The 17,267-nt window shown below is 46.9% G+C and overlaps 2 protein-coding genes across 9 annotated transcripts in view; one reads left to right on the top strand and one right to left on the bottom strand.

Annotated features, from left to right (window-relative positions):
• Positions 1–192: 192 nt before the first annotated feature.
• Positions 193–7,140, top strand: shisa2b (shisa family member 2b). The gene is made up of 2 exons (XM_084033300.1): positions 193–1,122; positions 5,202–7,140. The coding sequence occupies exons 1-2, from the start codon at positions 816–818 to the stop codon at positions 5,762–5,764; spliced, it is 870 nt and encodes a 289-aa protein (XP_083889426.1). The 5' UTR covers positions 193–815; the 3' UTR covers positions 5,765–7,140.
• A 101-nt stretch (positions 7,141–7,241) lies between these two features.
• atp8a2 (ATPase phospholipid transporting 8A2) overlaps positions 7,242–17,267 on the bottom strand; it is a 44,204-nt gene continuing 34,178 nt past the window's right edge. For all 8 annotated transcript variants that reach the window (XM_084033294.1, XM_084033292.1, XM_084033293.1 and 5 more), the window contains 8 exons: positions 17,102–17,180; positions 16,902–16,963; positions 16,373–16,429; positions 14,824–14,931; positions 12,948–13,036; positions 12,645–12,749; positions 9,918–10,009; positions 7,242–9,143 (listed from right to left, as the gene is read on the bottom strand). In XM_084033294.1, coding sequence (XP_083889420.1) covers positions 9,049–9,143; positions 9,918–10,009; positions 12,645–12,749; positions 12,948–13,036; positions 14,824–14,931; positions 16,373–16,429; positions 16,902–16,963; positions 17,102–17,180 — 687 coding nt within the window. In that variant the 3' untranslated portion in view covers positions 7,242–9,048. The remainder of the gene's footprint in view (positions 9,144–9,917; positions 10,010–12,644; positions 12,750–12,947; positions 13,037–14,823; positions 14,932–16,372; positions 16,430–16,901; positions 16,964–17,101; positions 17,181–17,267) is intronic.

The following is a 17,267-nucleotide window of genomic DNA, read 5'->3' as shown; positions in this document are numbered from 1 at the left end:
TTGTAATTGTTTCGCAGTAAATTTTAATACCAGTTAAGTTTGCTACATAATTTAATAAAGTTACAATGTGCACATTTTATTCTGCATACTTCTATGTTAAAGCTTGTAACCGGAAGTTGCGTCTTTACACTGGTAGTTCTGATAGTTTATTGCTCGATTTGCATGACTTTTTTTTTTTTTTTTACACGCCCCCTCTCGCCGCTCTGACGCAAAGTTGGATAGACTCTGCGCGCTTTAGTTCAATCGGGCTACACGGAGCCAGACCTGCTGGGGGACTTCCGACGCCCGACAATGCAGACCGAGCCACAGACGCCTGAAATCTTATCTTTGCGCACGGGGCTGGCGGCCAGGGGTCTCGGGAGTGACAGCGGCATGGATCAGGCTATACGTGTTGGTTTCTCTTCCCCGAGGAAAGTCATTTGAAGGAGTCCGGGGGGGCAGGGGGGCATGAACGGCGTCGCTGCGGTGCCCGAGGAGAACATTTAGTCTTTTTCATCCTGGATGGGTTTTTTCTTCTTCTGAAGTTTCACTCCTGGAGTATTAGTTCAGATTACATTCACACATTGCTGTAAGCGTCTCATCTGTGTGCAGATCTTGGATAATCACGCACGCCGCGGAGTCCCTTTTTGGAGACGTTGGATCTGAATTACGCACGGGATTCCTCCAAACAAATGACAGCTTCTAAGTGGTTTATCGGTCCCTCTCTTCACCCCCTCAGCTCCCCGTGCAGCACCGACCCACCGTGTCACTCCTCTCACCCCGGTGGACGCGGGGAGTGAAAAGGGCTCTCTGTCTCTCTCTCAGTGACAGCCAGGATGTGGGGAGGAGGTCTCCCGATGTCCGTCACCGCCGCCATCGTGACCCTGCTGCTGGTCGTCATCGACGTGAAAGCCAGCGGGGAGTACTGCCACGGCTGGCGCGACTCCCAGGGCGCGTGGAAGGACGGCTTCCAGTGCCCGGAGAAGATCGACGCGGACGACGCGATCATCTGCTGCGGGAAGTGCGAGCTGCGCTACTGCTGCGCCAGCACGGAGGCGCGCCTGGACCAGGGCAGCTGCGACAACGACCGGCCGGGTCAGGAGCCCGGAGCAGGGGGCAAGGAAAACAAGGACTCCGGTGCAGGTCAGTAAAGTCTTAAAATAAAACGTGCATGTCAGTGAGAAGTTTAATTAAAGGGCAAAGACAATGAAAAAGGATGCAAACCGATGCGTAAAAACCCGTTGTTAGGGTTTTGGATTAGGGGGACCGTCACTAAACGCCGTGATTTATGTCAGAGGAAGGCTGCTGCTAAACAACTGTTGCTTTAACTCTGTGGTCAGTGTCGTGCCGTTCATCTCCAGGTTTTTTATTTCAAATCCGCGTAATTATAAAATGACCCACAAATGAATGCAACGTGTTGACGCCATGCCCGAGGCGCGCACGCACACAGGATGTCTTAAATTTGATCTTCCAAATTGCAGACCTATTACAAGGTTCGGTTTCCCCTCATAAATCCGGCAGTCCCACCAGTACCCCCCCTCCCCCTTGTTAAAAGGCTCATCTGCTGCCTTGCCCCGGTTGGTTGGCAACGACAGCTGCGAGGCAGACAGCAGCAGCAGATTCCTGAAAACAGTTAACTGCACTCACAAATGGCAAACTGCGCCGTGCTGCACTTATAAATAGATGTGTTTGTTCTGGCCTGTAACAGTGCAGGAGGGACCCGGGGGGAGCCCAGATCACGGCTTGTCCCCACGGGGATCAAGTTTTTGGACTTGACCGGATCTTGGACAGTGGCTCACCAAAGGCGCTGACAGCTCTGCTCATAACACACACATACACACACACACACACACACACACACACACACACACACACACACACACACACACACACACACACACAAATTGCGTTATGTATCATTTCCTATCCTCCCAGACTCAGGAGTCCCTGAACCCCCCAACTAGTCTCTCTGGTGTCTGTGGGCTTTCAAGGGATTCCCACTCATACATAGAAACCTGCATTTACATCAGGCATCATTACCAAAGCTGAAGCTTAACACTGACATAGTGGATATAAGGTAACAACTGTTTTCCCCACATTCATCATCGCTGACATTCCCATAAATTACCCTACCATAAAGCCCCTTGAAGCTGCTTCATAAGGGGAATAAAAGATCAACAAGTAGATAAGAGATCCGAGGGGGGAAAATAGAGCAAATACTGCACATCAGAGGGAAAGGCAACACAGGCTTTAGTTCATGTTTCCCCGGAGGATATTATGCCCTCTTTTGGACCTCCAGCTATAATCTGTCATTTGCTAAAACAATCAGCCTTATCACTGCAGGAGGAGGGATACATTTCACCCCGGTGGCCTGCAGCCAAAATAACGTAAAGAATAAAAGCAGCTTGTTTTCCCCTCACAGGAGGAGGGAAAATATAAGTTTCAGTTTGTGCATTTTGTTCATTTTTCATACTCTTGCAGCCTATTAATCACAGGAAACACACACACACACACACACACACACACACACACACACACACGCCGTGATGTCGATGGATAACAGGCAGGAAATTATTAATGTGCTCGACATGAAGCAACATATGGTATTTAGGAATGGGAGAATGCCCGTGGGAGAGTCTAGCCGGCGCAGCCACAGAGATTGTGCCCAAAACAAGAGCTTAAGAGAGAGCTGGAGGGGGGGGGGGGCTGCTGTTACCGCGGCGACAGCAACAGGTGTGGAGGAGTGACAGGGAACAATAGGAGGGTTTCAACCACCGTGTGCACAACATGAGAGGATCACACCTTCCCGAGACGTAGACAGTTCAGTCCTCACTTTGACAAAGCTCAGAGGAAAGTAACTAAAGTACAATTTGAGGTACTTGTACATAACTTTACATTTCGTGCAGCTTTATGCTTCAGAGGGAAATATAACACTTTTTACTCCACTGCATTTACTTGTTACACATCAAGACGTTACATTATTAACACATTAAACCCTTATAAAGTACGATATATTGTTAAATATTATGGTTCCAACGTCTCCCGTGGACAATTTATAACATTTCAGATGTCTATTGGTTGTTAGTTGTTCCCCCAAAGAGAGATTTCATTTAAATTACAGTTTGAAACTCAACAGAGGAACATTTTTCCCATCTTCCATAAAAGAAAACCCCATAAATTAAAAGTAAAACTGTCATTCCCATCAGCCTCGGCTGTATTTAGTGTTTTAAAAAAAAGAAAATGTAAAAAAAAAGGCTGAACAGTAAATAGAGTACCTGCCAAACATCAGCCACTTAGCATGCTGTATTAGCATTTAACTCAAAGCCTCACACACTTCCCTTCCCAGCATTCCACATTTATCTTGTGACCCTTCCGTGCCTTTTTTTTTAGCATAATGAGGTCATTTAGTTTTTGATACGTTCGGTACATTTCGCTGATTTACAGTTCTGGAAAAGGAGCTCCGAGGTAAACGGACATTTCTGAAAAATCACTAATCCTCATCATCCATGCAGAGAGAAAAAGGGAGTGGAAGCAGAAAGAGAAATGTTGAGGTGGAGGCCGTTTAAGTGCAGGAAAAGACTGGGACGTGTATTTTTTGGGGGGGAGCTTGTAACGTATATATGTGTTGCCATAACAGAGTTCCTGTTAAAACCTGTTTACTGGCAGGTGTGTGTGTGTGTGTGTGTGTGTGTGTGTGTGTGTGTGAGGTGCCTTAGAAGTCGACACCGCTCCCCGTCAAAAGGAAGATGGGTCAAGGTCCTGGTTGGTTTCATGTCACCGTGTCTCGGCCTCTCCTGCTGCCGGCCTGTGTCTTTTGTCACCTGGTCTTAGTCCCCCCCCCCCCCCCCCCCCTCCAGCTTAACAGGTCTCACACAGTAATCCCCTTTAATACCCCTCCTACTTTTGATTAGCATTTTGAAAAAAGGTTTTTCTCAAGGCCCTATGGATGCATTTCAAAGAGACAAAAGGAAACTGGACCCGGGTTGCCACCTTCTTTCTCTCTGGCATACAGTTACACCTCGGAACACATGGGCACATTCAGAGCGGAAAATAACTACACCCTGTGGGAACAATAAAACACAACTAATCACTTATAATGTAACATGGTCGTTATTGTGTTTGTAAGGTGTTTGTGAGAGCGAGCATGGGAATGAAGGAGAGAGAGAGGCGAAACACCTCGGGAGTGACCTCACCTCGCCCCGTCGCCCTCCGTTTTCTGCCAAAAACACACAAAAAAAACCGTTCACTCTGTGCCTCCGCCGCTCGGCCAAAAGGTGAAATTAGAACAATGACTGTTATTTTCTCCTGGAGACGTTATTGGTCGCGTTTCAAAGTTGTTGTTGTTGTTGGCGCCGCTCTCCTGCTCACTTAGCTAAAAATTACAGACATCCAACTGGAACGGAGATCTTTACGCATAAAAATGTCCAGATCTGTACCTGTTTTATAATCCCTCTGCTGTTTGACCCCTGCGGTTCGGAGGGATTGGTGGAATTGTTGGGAGTTACACAAGCAACTTTCTTGCGAGTCTGACTTGCCGGTTTTTAAACAAAAAAGAAAAGGAAAAGGTCAGTGAGAAGAATTTGGCTCTCTCCTTTTGATTTAAAGGGCTGAATAAACTCCCATTCAGCTCCATTAAATCACAGTCAACGTTAATACCCTTCTTTAAGCAGAAGCCAAGCGCCGTAGTTCAACTTTTCAAAGGGGTCGGTCATAAATAGCCCTGAGGAAAAAGTCGGGGTCACATATATATCTGCTGGCAGCCGGGCTTAAGAATGTCACCCGTGCAAACGCATGCATGCGGGGGTCTGCAGGGGTTTGGAGGAGGGCTGGGGGGGCACAGCAGGGTGCTGGGGGATTAAAACAGATCAAAACAAAGTTAATAACTGCTAATGAGAGCCCCGAGCCCCCCCGGGGACCCGGTGGACCTCATTCTTCCATCCAAGGCCAAACACTCCTCTCTGCTCAGTCTTTTGTTTCACTGTCTTACCCAATCTCCACTCGCTTTGATTGTGCAGGGGAGCAAGACGTGTGTGTGTGTGTGTGTGTGTGTGTGTGTGTGTGTGTGTGTGTGTGTGTGTGTGTGTGTGTGTGTGTGTGAGTGTGTGTGCGTGTGAGTGTGTGTGTGTGTCGGTCCTGGTTTGAAGTTTAATGTTCAACTTAGAAGTCAATGTTTTGCCACAAAAGCTTATCTGATGGTTGTGTTGATGTGATTCTCTCTGTAGTTCCCATCTACGTGCCGTTCCTGATCGTGGGCTCCGTGTTCGTGGCGTTCATCCTGGTGGGCTCCGTGGTCGCCGTGTGCTGCTGCCGCTGCCTCCGTCCCAAACAGGAACTGACGTCGGGAGGTGCGACGGGAGGAGGGCCCGGCAGCGGGCGCCTCCTGGAAACCATCCCCATGATGGCCAGCGTGGGGACCTCCAGGGGCTCCTCGTCACGCCAGTCCAGCACGGCCACCTCGTCCAGCTCCTCCGCCCCGCCCGCCGCCCCCCGCCAGGTGCCCCCCGCCCTCATGCGGGCTCAGGCCTCCTGCTGCCTGCCCCCCGACGCCAGCGTCTTCGTCAACATGCCCACTAACTTCTCCGTGCTCAACTGCCAGCAGGCCACGCAGATCATGCCTCACCAGGGACAGTTCCTCCACCCGCAGTACATCGGCTACGCCCACCCTGCCCAAGCCTACCTGGACCCCACTCAGGGAGGCTACAGACCCCTCCAGTCCCCCTGTCCTCCGCCCACCGGTGGGTCCAGTGTCGCCGGGGAGCAGAAATACCCCGCGGTGACTGTATGATGAGGGGCCAAACCTGCAGACCACTCTGTTGTGAAGTTGAACCTGTGAGGGCGGAGCCAGAGACCTTTGTAGGGGAGGGGACGCCGCCAGAGTGGAAAAAAAGGACGGCAGGGACTCACATGAAGGACTCATAAAGCCGTTTCTGGCTGCAGGGCCTGCCTTGCTTTTGTGTGTGTGTGTGTGTGTGTGTGTGGTGTGTGCGTCTGTTTAGTGTGTCATGTGATCCCGTGGCGAGTTGGAACGAGCTCGACCTGTGATGGATGCATAAACAGTTTTCTGTCTGGATGCAAAGACCTATAAGTGCATGCGGGAGAGTCACACGGGCCGGGTGGGCGTGTTTGCATGTGTGAAAAAGATTTGTCGGCTTATTTGTGCTGGAATGAGTGACGGTCGGATGATTTATAGCAGTGGACGATGAAAAGTGGGGAAAAAAACTAACAAAAAAAAAAGAAATTATGACCACATGCTGTGTTTATGCCATGTGCACATCTGCACTTGTGAATGGTTGAGAGTTTGTACAGTACAGTGTATGTTGTGTGTTGGAAGTGTGAAAATCCGTTTGTACTGTATGTGTGTGTGTGTGTGTGTGTGTGTGTGTGATGGGAAACGCAGGTGGTGTAATGTGAAAGGCAGTCGCCAGCTCCCTGCAGACCATTTAAACTCTAATGAAGTGAACACAGGACATAGACTGTGACGCTCCACCCTTCTATACAACCCCCCCACCCTCCTGCCACCCAAAAAGAAAAACACACACACACACACAAAAAAGAAAAAAATCCCCAACTGCCTCGAGCAGAAACACACACAGCCCTCCAACGATTTGAATATTAATTTGAGGCTTAAAGTTAATGTACCTGAGAGGCGTGAGTGTCAGAGAAGGAGCGAGTGGCACGTCTCTGAAGATTAAAGAGTTAATTATACAGCTTCCACGTCTCCTCTGAGGTGTGTGTGTGTGTTTAACACTTTACCACGGGCAGCTTTGACTCATTATTTCCCACTCAAGAGCAGCACAGACATGGCGGATGCTTGTTAATCTAAAAAGAGAAGAGAACAAAAAGGAGTCAAAAGTTGCCTTTTCTTTGTGCGTACTGTTATGCAGCCGGGTCACTGGTATCTCTGGAACATGCAACTTGAGGAATGTGCTGCTCCACTGAGTGTGAGATCTTCCAAAGAACTGAATCTCTGCCTGTCTTGCGTGTCCTTCGTCTGCACACCTGAGCACGACGCCTGTAAGATTACGACAGGCGGCAAATAAGAGCATCTGGAAAATGACGTATGAAAAATTGGTCCAATTTGATGCGGGAGTGAGATTTTTTTTTTGTTCATATGAATTCTAAAGAATAAACACATTTTTAAAAAAACAAAACGGAAATCAAGTGTGTTGAGAGTGTTTTATCAGCTTCCCTTGAGTGAGATTTACATGAACACAAAACAAATCCTCGAGGTGAACGGGTTTCTCACATCATGAACACACTGATAGTTAAGCTATCAGAAATCACACACACATTCGCGTAACAGCTTAACCTCCCACAGTGGATTCAGGCCGATAAAACCACGACAACGGGACGACGTGGAGGTGTAGGTTTGGCAGCCTCCCTCCAGAAACGACAGTAATGTGGAAAGCCGAGTGGACTGTCTGGCTCCGGCTTCGCCCCGATGGATTCTCCATACTGGACCAGCTGTAGTCGGTTTGTGCTGGGCCGCATCCAGGAAGGTGGGTGGAAAAGGGACCTCCATTCTGGACTCCAGTGTCCAGGGTCTGGGGGTGTTTTAATCCTCTAATGGTCTGCAAAGACTCTCCTGAGCTTTAAGAGGGAGCAGGGGGACAAATCTGGAAAATGTATGAAATCATATGCATGTTCAAAAAAACACTTACTGACATGAGCTTACAGTCAAGAAACAGACCTCTAGTCAGACCATGGATTGATTAGATTTAATGATTAGGACTCGGATGGACAACTCCCCTCTCACGGCTCTTTTCAATCTTGCGTTCTTGAACCACAGTGTCCTCGACACAGAGTACACGCACCACGATGGACTCTACATTCACACAGATCCCAGAGCCAGAAACACACACAGATCCAGGTGAGCGTCTCAAGCAGATCCCTTCTGTTTGGATGCCTATTAGCAAATTCTAGTTCAAGTAAAATATTCCCTCCGAGACATGTCTCCACATGAGTACAAAAACAGGCATTAATGAAAAGAGAGAAGAAAAAAAAAAACATACACATAAATGTCCCCTTTAATAATATTAAAAAAAATAAAAATAAACCGTCCGGTAAAGAATGGAAATCCAACAAAACTGAAGGAAGAAGCTCAAATGCCAGCTTCAGAGCCAGCGGACGATGCCCGACAGGAAGCATCAGGAATCACAGGAGCGGTCAGAAACGACGGGAATCGAGTGGATTTTCTTTAAGAAACTGGCCGAGACGAGGCGATGCTTGGAGGGGGAGGAGGACGTGATGGTAGCGATAGGAAGGGGGGAAATGAAGGAGAGATAAGCAAGGAGACGTCCCGGTGGGACGGGAGGGGATGCAGCAGGGTGGTGGTCCGTTTTGGCGTGAGCGTTCTGCCTCAGTGGCATCTCCGTGGTGTTTGGCAGTGAGGCTTGGTGCTGCGATGGGACAGGGGGAGGGGGGGGTAGCGAGGGTTCAGGGCCTTGGTCTTTCCTCCCTCCTTCCCCGCTTTAAAGGAATTCATCAGTGCGTGTGTTTATTTTGACGTCCCCTCCCCTTCCGCGTCGGCAGGTGATGACAGACGAGCTGAGCCCGCCTCGCCGGAGACATCGAGAGAGAACCGTGAAAGCAAACACACATGGGGCCGACGCACACACACATGCACACAAACACGGGAGAGCGCCAATGCGTGCAGAATACATGCACAGGCAGATACGGACGCACGGGAATGTGCGTGCTCACACACACACACAAACAGACACACACACACATAAACACAGTGGCATGAAGCAAATCCAGTCTGTGGGGTATACAGATATAAGTAGCAGTCTCTGAGTTTGACTCGTCATGTCTGTGCAGCTCGTGTGAGTTTTGATGATGTTTCGACGACTCCCCCTTTTCTCAAGTCAAGTTCTCTGCGCGCCAGCGACGGCCTCCACGCCTGACCGTGAGCCCCTCCCCCAGCGAGGGGGTCAGGTCATACTTCCAATAAGGCCACAGCAGGGGGTTCGATCACCCGGCGCGAGGGTGTCGTACGAGTCCGTCTCCGCTGTCACCTTGATAACCGTTGCCAACGGTGAAGCTGAAGCCTTGGTCGGGGGGGTGGCGCTAGAGGCTGGGGCGTTGGCGGGTGGTGTCGTAGGAGCGCACGACCTGGGATTGGGACACCACGCCGTGCTCCTCTTGAGAGAAGGCGTAGCCATCTGCAGAGGGAGACGAGAGGAGGGAGGCTTTTAAACCACAAAGCACAGCAGCACCAGATATGAGATGTGTTGCCATGACAACATACTTTGTGTCTGTGTTTTACGAGTGGAGCGGAGTTAAAAGAAAACAAGACTATACTACGACATATTCTGTTTTCTGAAATGTAATTAATTTGATATTCATTCATTCATTGATGTTATCGGCTAATTGTTCGTCTCCCTGCGTTGCTCTGTTGCTCGATCACTTTTTAATTGAGAAACCGTTTTATGTGCTTTGATGTGCAGACACACCCCTTCCTCGAAAGATTCAACAGAAGTTGAATCGAATTTCATAAATGTGGTATCCATCACAGGACTGTTGGATAACGGATTGCTTTGCTCAGTGTGTATATTCCTGGCCAAATATTTGGTCAATTTGTTGATTTTGGGGCTACTTATGATAGAAACATGGAATATCATCGCTTTCTCTCTCTCTCCATTTACTCTCGAGACATTTGCCAGATTTTCAAACGACACCCTCAATAAATACATGAGCACACCAACCAATCAAACACACCAAACAAAATCCGACAGTGCAAACACACTGACATTAGAGCGCAACGCAGTTTTCTTCTCTTCGTCTACATCGTTGGCTTATGTTGGCAGAATATGCATTCATTGTGACGCCAAATATACGATTTTAAGACTCCTCTTTCAAGGCCTGTATCTCTCTTTTTCATAAAAGATGTATATATATATATATATATATATGTGTGTGTGGAGTCGGACACTCACGTGACACAGTCTGCTGCACCGAGTTTGAACGTCCCACGCTTGAAGGCGTCTTCTTAAAGACTCTTGTCAGCAGATGGGCCCGTTCGTTTAGACTGCAGGGAAGGGAAAGAAAGTTACTCCAGTGATGGTGCATAATCAGTCATTAAAGAGACTCACTACTAACACTACTGCTACTGGGACATATGTATGTACATGTACTTCTGGTTTAGGAATATAAGCCAGAAGTACATTATTCCTTCACAGATTAACATAGAAACAACCTCTGAGTGGAACCCAGAACGCTGGTCTGAAGTGGACTGGATACTGACTGCTCCTGACATGCAGTTTAACCCACAGAAAGTCATAAACTGGCTGCAGGGTAACAGGACATCCACAGTCAACTTTTCCTCAGCACCCCCACCCCCCCCTTTCCAAGAAGAAGACTGGATCCTCTGTTCGGAGACCACACGCCGTCACGGCTCCTCTCCTCCTGTGACCAAAAATAACTAACCCCTTTCCAGATATTGCACGCAAATGCACGCACGCTCACACGTATTTAGTCCGTTACCTCTCTGCACACTTATCTCCATCACTGCAGCCATTAAAGTCATTAGGCGGAGGCTTTGGGTTGTAAATGCTAGGACAGCAGTCTCGGCCATTATCACGTCAAAGAGTCACCTTTTGCCAATTTGCCATTCATCTGCCGCTGAAGACTTAAACTTCACACAGGAGGGGTTTCCCTGGCACTTGTGATGATCAACCGAGGAGTTCTGGACGAGGGCCAGCCTCCCCAAGGTTGAGATTTGGATCAGGCAGTTAGGAAAATCTAAATACTGTATGTGACTGTTGGGAACCTTCACTAGAGTGTTTGTCCAAAAAAAAATGAAAGAACTGAGGGGGATTCTGGAGTTTTCTCACTGAGTTTTTGGCCCAGAATGAAGTCTGTTAGATAGATAACAGTGCCAGTGCTGAGTGAATGATAAAAGACAATAGTGGCTGGACAACTAAATGAAAGGCTCATGCATCAGTGAGACTCCATTTGTCCTTCTGGAAGGTTTCTTTCTGGCTAACCTGATTTAAAAAGAAAAAGAAGCCCAAGGCCGAGCGTTCGTTTGAACTCTTCCCTTGAGACGCTCCTGTACTCTACCTTTCCACCCGTGCCTACCCCAGGACCTCCCCGGGAACTACAAATACAGATGTGCTCTTTTCCATTCTGCACACCGCTACTTTACTTCTTCTAAATGGAGAGGGGGGCCCAAGGACCCAGTCCTCTTTTTACTGGGTTTAAAGCAGGGTCAGTCCAGGACGGGGCCTTGCGTAGGGAGTAGGGACCAGGAGGAGCAAACTTCCCTGAGAACGCAGCTCGTCTCGGTGACTCACATCTGACTCCTTATTACAGTAAGTCCTATTAGCAGAATATTATTCTTAAGGCTTTACAATCCTTACTAGGAAAAAAACAGTTTCTAACACGGCTCTAGTGACACCACACGACTAAATCACAGAGAGAGAGAACTACAGACACATCCAGAACACACCAGGTCTGTACAGCAATTCAAATCCATCCACCTATGAAGCAATCCACAGATGGAGGAATGGAAAAAATGGACATGGAGAGAAAATACATTTTAAAAAATGGTTCATAGGACAAAAAGAAATGGGTGATTAAAAGATGACGGCGTACCAGGGCCATTGTAGGTGTATATATATATATATATATAAATGGAGCTGGGGGAGTAGCTTTTTTCAGAGATCTAAGTGGTAAATTTCTGATGATACAAAAATAGACTATTCTGAGACTATAAAGTCATACATCTGCAAGAAAAAAACCCTCACTTGCCGTGGATGACCTGATCAAATTATACTTCAGATTTAGCAATAAGGAAATACTCATGATTTTATCTCTGAGTCACCATATTATCAGATACTGCCGTAAATTGAGCCTATTCAGGAGAAAACATGCTAAAAAGCTATCACATCATCCAAATCAGTATGTTGTTTCCTCCTGAATGGGTTTTATTCTGTTTTTTTCTCAGAAGATAGAAGATATCCAAGTTTATTTCTCGTCAATGTATGACTTTAATCTTGAAAATAATATAGGAATACTCCCCCAGCCCCGTTTTTAATTATTATTTTATACACAACGGCCCTAATACGCCGTCATCACAGAGAGAGGTTTGAAGTCAGTTAATGAAAAACAAGCGAAGGTCACTTCAAAGCAGCTTGCGGTCGTTTGAGGTCACAGTTCACACAGTGGGACAGTGCAAACCCAGGAACTACCTCTATGAGCATGTGACAGCTCTGACTCTACGGGACCTCAGCCTTGGCTTCGGCCCTGTGGATCGGTGCCACCGGGAGTTAGAAAGGCCATTTATTTCCACACACACACACACACACACACACACATACATTCCCTGGTCAGTTTATTAGGTGGACTTAATCCCATCTAATGCGACACAATACTACAGCGATTCAACCATGTTTAACATTGCGGTAGTAACAGTGGTGTTGCATTATGCAATGCCATCGTACAACATATTTTAAAACACCTCTGCAGTATGATACGGCCCAGTTCAACACCACTGCAAATTACTACTGCAATAACAAACATGGTGGAAGCTGTGTAAAATAATACTGCACATCAAATGTCTTTTATTTTTAAATCATGAATTAGTAAAACAAACAAAATGATTAAACAATATGACTGGATATGAGTGTAGGTGAGATCCCACAATGCTTTTCAGTTTGTACCTGCGTCCGCTGGCATCCCTCAGTACAGCTGCCCCTGGGTCTACAGCCCGGGCCTCCAACTCCTGCACCTCCTCCAGAAGAGACTTCCTCACAGTGCGACGTGTGCTGCACACCAGAAATAAGCTCATCAGACCCGCCAAGGAAAGTCTGAGTGTTTTACTTTGCAGACACATGTGATTCATAATATGTAAGTGTGCGTAAGTGTTGACATAGACCCAATATGGGTTATGTAAACGCCTCGGTTAAGTTAAATAGTCTCTGTATGGATTTCCCATGTATTTATATTAAATGTGTTCTACTTACGCGATCCAAGCGAAGTCTTTGAGTAAACACGCAGTCGGCACCAGGACCAGGCCCAGCCAGAAGTACCAGCACTGCATCACTTTGCCAGCCTGCAATGACAACACACAGGCTCCATTTAGTTTCACTTGTATATTAATTCAAATTGCGTATTCAGTCATTTTTTCTCTGCAGCGAGCACCGAGGAACACATGTGGGAAAGGTAAAACAATGCACATTGAAAGCCATTCACGGCGGAGTTAGCAAGAGTTCAATACTCCCAAAAGTTAGCAGAATATTTTACAGCTCTCTCACACCCGAGTTTCTACACAATGCTTCGATGCTAAAAGGGCAAAAATGCTAGTGAGTAAGCACACATCCCCCCTACCTGTCTCTGCAGTCCAGCTGCAAACAGCCGCAGAGACCTTTGACCCCAATCCTCAGGCTGTCTCCAGGGATTAATCATGCATCTAACCACTGTCTCACTTTGCCCGTCCGTCCGTCTGTCTCCATGCCTCCAACTCCTACACATCTCTCTCTTGGCTCCCACCAATCTCACTCTTTCACAACTTCCTTTCATTATTAGTGACTGTATCTCCTGTTGCTTGTCCTCGCCTGTTATTGCAAATCCCACCAATTTTCCCTTTTATTACCCAACATCTCCGCGTGTTTGTTATCTGCAACAGCTCCGTGGTGTTTCATAAGCCCAAGTCTTTAACTCTAGGCGTTAACCTTTAAGTCAACAGTCACAAAAAACGTTTTGCGCCGCCGCGTCCTTAACGTCTTCTACTTTATTACCCGTATCGTGTTTTTCCTGTGTCCGGATCCAGAGATGTAGAGACAATTTGGTTTCCCGGAGGGAGAGGAAACAGGGAGAGAAATAATCGGACAACCATAAGGAAATACCCTCTGCAAGCAGCTGGAATCACAACTAAGTCACAGATGATCCAACTAGACTCACACATACCCCTATGTCTTCCTGTGTGTGACACCACAGGTCATTTTTACAGCACGGGACACACATTATATCACATGGTCTGAGGAGAGAGGAATGCTAAATGATTTCCTCTACTCAGGTTTTAATCCATAGAAACAGATCGCCGGTCTCGGCCACTTTAGAATCAACACAAACCACACATTGATGGACACATATAGCACATTCACTCTCACACGAAACACACACACAGTTATTCTGAGCAGAAATATACGACGCTTTTCCATCCCCTGTCCCCCATGGACAGATGGAAATATAGATAGTGGGAGCGGGGGAAATAAGAGAGGTAATGGGGTAGTTAGGGGGGGCGATTGGAGGGTTGGGGGGTGACTGACAATTCCCCAGTTAGACTGAGCAGCTGCAGAGATATTTGACCGCATTCCTGATTTCTGACACAAATTGAATTAATGGGCTGAGGCGGGTTTAGACGACCCCGTTCCCTTCCCCTCCCCAAGACTCTCTACCCACTCAGTGGGGCACTTCACCTCACCCCCCGCCTGATCCCCCCGAAACTCTAAATGAGTCTCCCAATCAAGGGGTCCCAATGTACACTCTCTTCACCCCCCCTTCTGGATCCTCATCACCAACAGCAGCAGCAGCAGCAGCAGCCCACCCTCTTGAGTCAACACCTCCACAGAGGGCAGTAAAAATCCAGGGCTCGGGTGACATGCAGCAGGTGCAGGAAGCCTGGTGAGAGGGGCTGGCGAGGCATAAATCTCCCCATGGGCTCCAGCGGAGCCGTTGTGGAACACCCAAGAGGTGAGTCTCACAGACGCCACCGTATTGGCGACCAAGAACAAGGGAGGGGCAGGTGATGGAGGCTGCAGAATGGAGATGTAGAAGGAAGGGCTATTTTAACTCCCCGCTACTGACATGAGTGACACGTGTTTGTGGAGAGGGACTTGCCTGGCCCAGCATGTCGGGGGCGATGGGGATGGTGGGCCAGATGGCAGAGTAGACAGCGAAGAAGACCATCCAGAGCGCCATGCTTCCCCACACTGCCAGGTGTGAAAACTACAAGAGAGGTCGAGAGAGACAGGAGGACGGCAAATGAAAAGAGGAGGGAGTGCAGGAGGAGATGGAGATTAAGAGACGGGGAAGAAAGACAGCGGAAGGTCAGATAGTTTACATACAGCTCTTCCGAATATACACAACCCTTCCCTCACTCCTTCCCATGTCTTGCTCTCTGTGATCCGCTGAAAGGGAACACTGTGTGAATTCCAACGGGACCCTGCTTCATTACTGCCAGGCTGTTGTGTGGACAGCTGAACGGACAAAAGTGTCAGCACCCGTCTGTCCATCCTGTCAATCTCAATTTCTCTAGGAGCCAATCACGTCACCCTCACAGCCTGAGCTACTGTTGATGATTTGGTTTGAACCAAAATGTAAGATTTCATTATTTAAGATTAAAAAGTCATCTGATGTTCTTTTTGCACCATTGTAAGACATATAGAGTATATTTTGATGATAAGAAACCCATCACATTACTAATGTGAGGCGGGTGTCAGTGCTTTTAAACCACACTGCTGCATGCCTGTACTATTGATTGACTATTGATGATCCATCTGGCACACAATTCAGGATTTCAAACGTAGCTTTGTGTAGTCCTGGTTAGGGATATCACTGCTAAAAGCTGACAATTCTACTCGGGATAACATGTGTTGGAAACATAAGGAGGAGTGCAAAATAAGTATTTACCTTTAAAACGAAATTTGATTGGTTTCCAGCTAGTTGTGATTTTAGTGTCAAATCATAAGCTACCGTGACATTGTGTTGCCGACATTCTTGATGTTTATAAACTATAAATATAGAAAGCAGGGCTGACACTATGTCCTGAAAAAAATCTAATTTTACTAACTTTTTAACCAGATACACGTGTAAAATTATGTATTTCTCATGACTTGAATAGAACATTCTTTGAAAGGAATGGGGACATCTGGGCTCTAAGTTAACTATGTTGAATTAAATCTGTTTCGCTCTAATGTTTCTGTATTTACTCTTCTAACAGATGGTAATGTTGCTGTTTTCTGGTCTGTTTTTCCTTCTTAGCTGTGCAGCAACGGCGTCCAGTCGATCCTTGAATATCTGCTGAAGCACATTCAACAGTTCAACAGCTCTTGCAGCTGCTTCCCTGTAAATGCCTTGGATTGACTTGAATAGTCCCTCAGTCTTAATGTATTAACATTTGGTCATTTTTAAGAGTTTTTCTTTTTGCAAGTGGATAATATTTGACATATTGAACAGGAGCAGAGGAGAGCGGAGTAAGCTTGGGTGGTAAATGCTGTTTAAGAAACCTCAAACCACATCAAGACCAAGGTGTACCACGTCTTTCCTGAATATAAAGCATTTATGAAAACATGACACTGAAATCCTCACAGAGCGCCAACCCTCCTCTTTATTTATCAACAGTTGAGCAAAAATGTGGTGTGGAATATTGCAGTAATAATGTTCTTACCCGGGTCCAAGCTGTGGTCTCCATGCCAGCTTTCAGACATACTGTAACTACCACGTACTACACAAACACAAACACACACACAGGAGAGGGAGTAGAGGTATTAGTTAGCTGGCGACTGTGGAGATAATAAACATTAATGTAATATAGTAAACTAAGCAATGCCTCTTAAAATACTCTGGCCTCCCACAGCCCTGTGTAGTCTGCACACACACACATAATAACAAATAAAAAGGTTCACATGAGACTGTAGGGAGTAAAATGATAGCACGAGTGTGAGATGGAGAGGTTAATATAGAAAAGAGATGGATGAGGGTGGAGAGCAGACAGGCTGGCTAGACGAGACTAGATTTACTGGAGACTCATAACGGCTCCGAGGAAGCAGCACAGTGTTGGTGTGTGTACACAAACACAAACACACACACACACACAAAAAAACACAAATCTGCATGCCAAATGACACAAAAATAAAAACTGAATATAAATTTAAAAAAAGACACATAAACACACAAAATACAAGTAAGATGCTTACTGTGTAGACCATATTTCCAACAAACAAGTAGTCATTTCCCTGACCGTCACTGAACGGGGAGTCTGTGGGGAATACACACACACACACACACACACACACACACACACGCACACACACACACACACACACACGCACACATCTCATGAGCGTTACCAGCCAGAATTATGAACCCGGTTAAGTTAGTTGGGAATGTCACTTACCATGCTCTAACATTTTGAGTGGAAACCAAAAGAGAATAATTGAATGAATCAGTGCATTGATACAGGTACCCCAAAACACCTATAAACAGAGAGAGCATGAGAGAGAGAGAGAGAGAAAGAGAGCCAGAGAGAGAGAGAGACGAGTCAATGAAGACTTATGCCAAAG

This window comes from Eutrigla gurnardus, assembly GCF_963514095.1.
Source record: "Eutrigla gurnardus genome assembly, chromosome: 18".
Classification (NCBI taxonomy): domain Eukaryota; kingdom Metazoa; phylum Chordata; class Actinopteri; order Perciformes; family Triglidae; genus Eutrigla; species Eutrigla gurnardus.
This window is presented reverse-complemented; position numbering and strand designations above follow the sequence as displayed.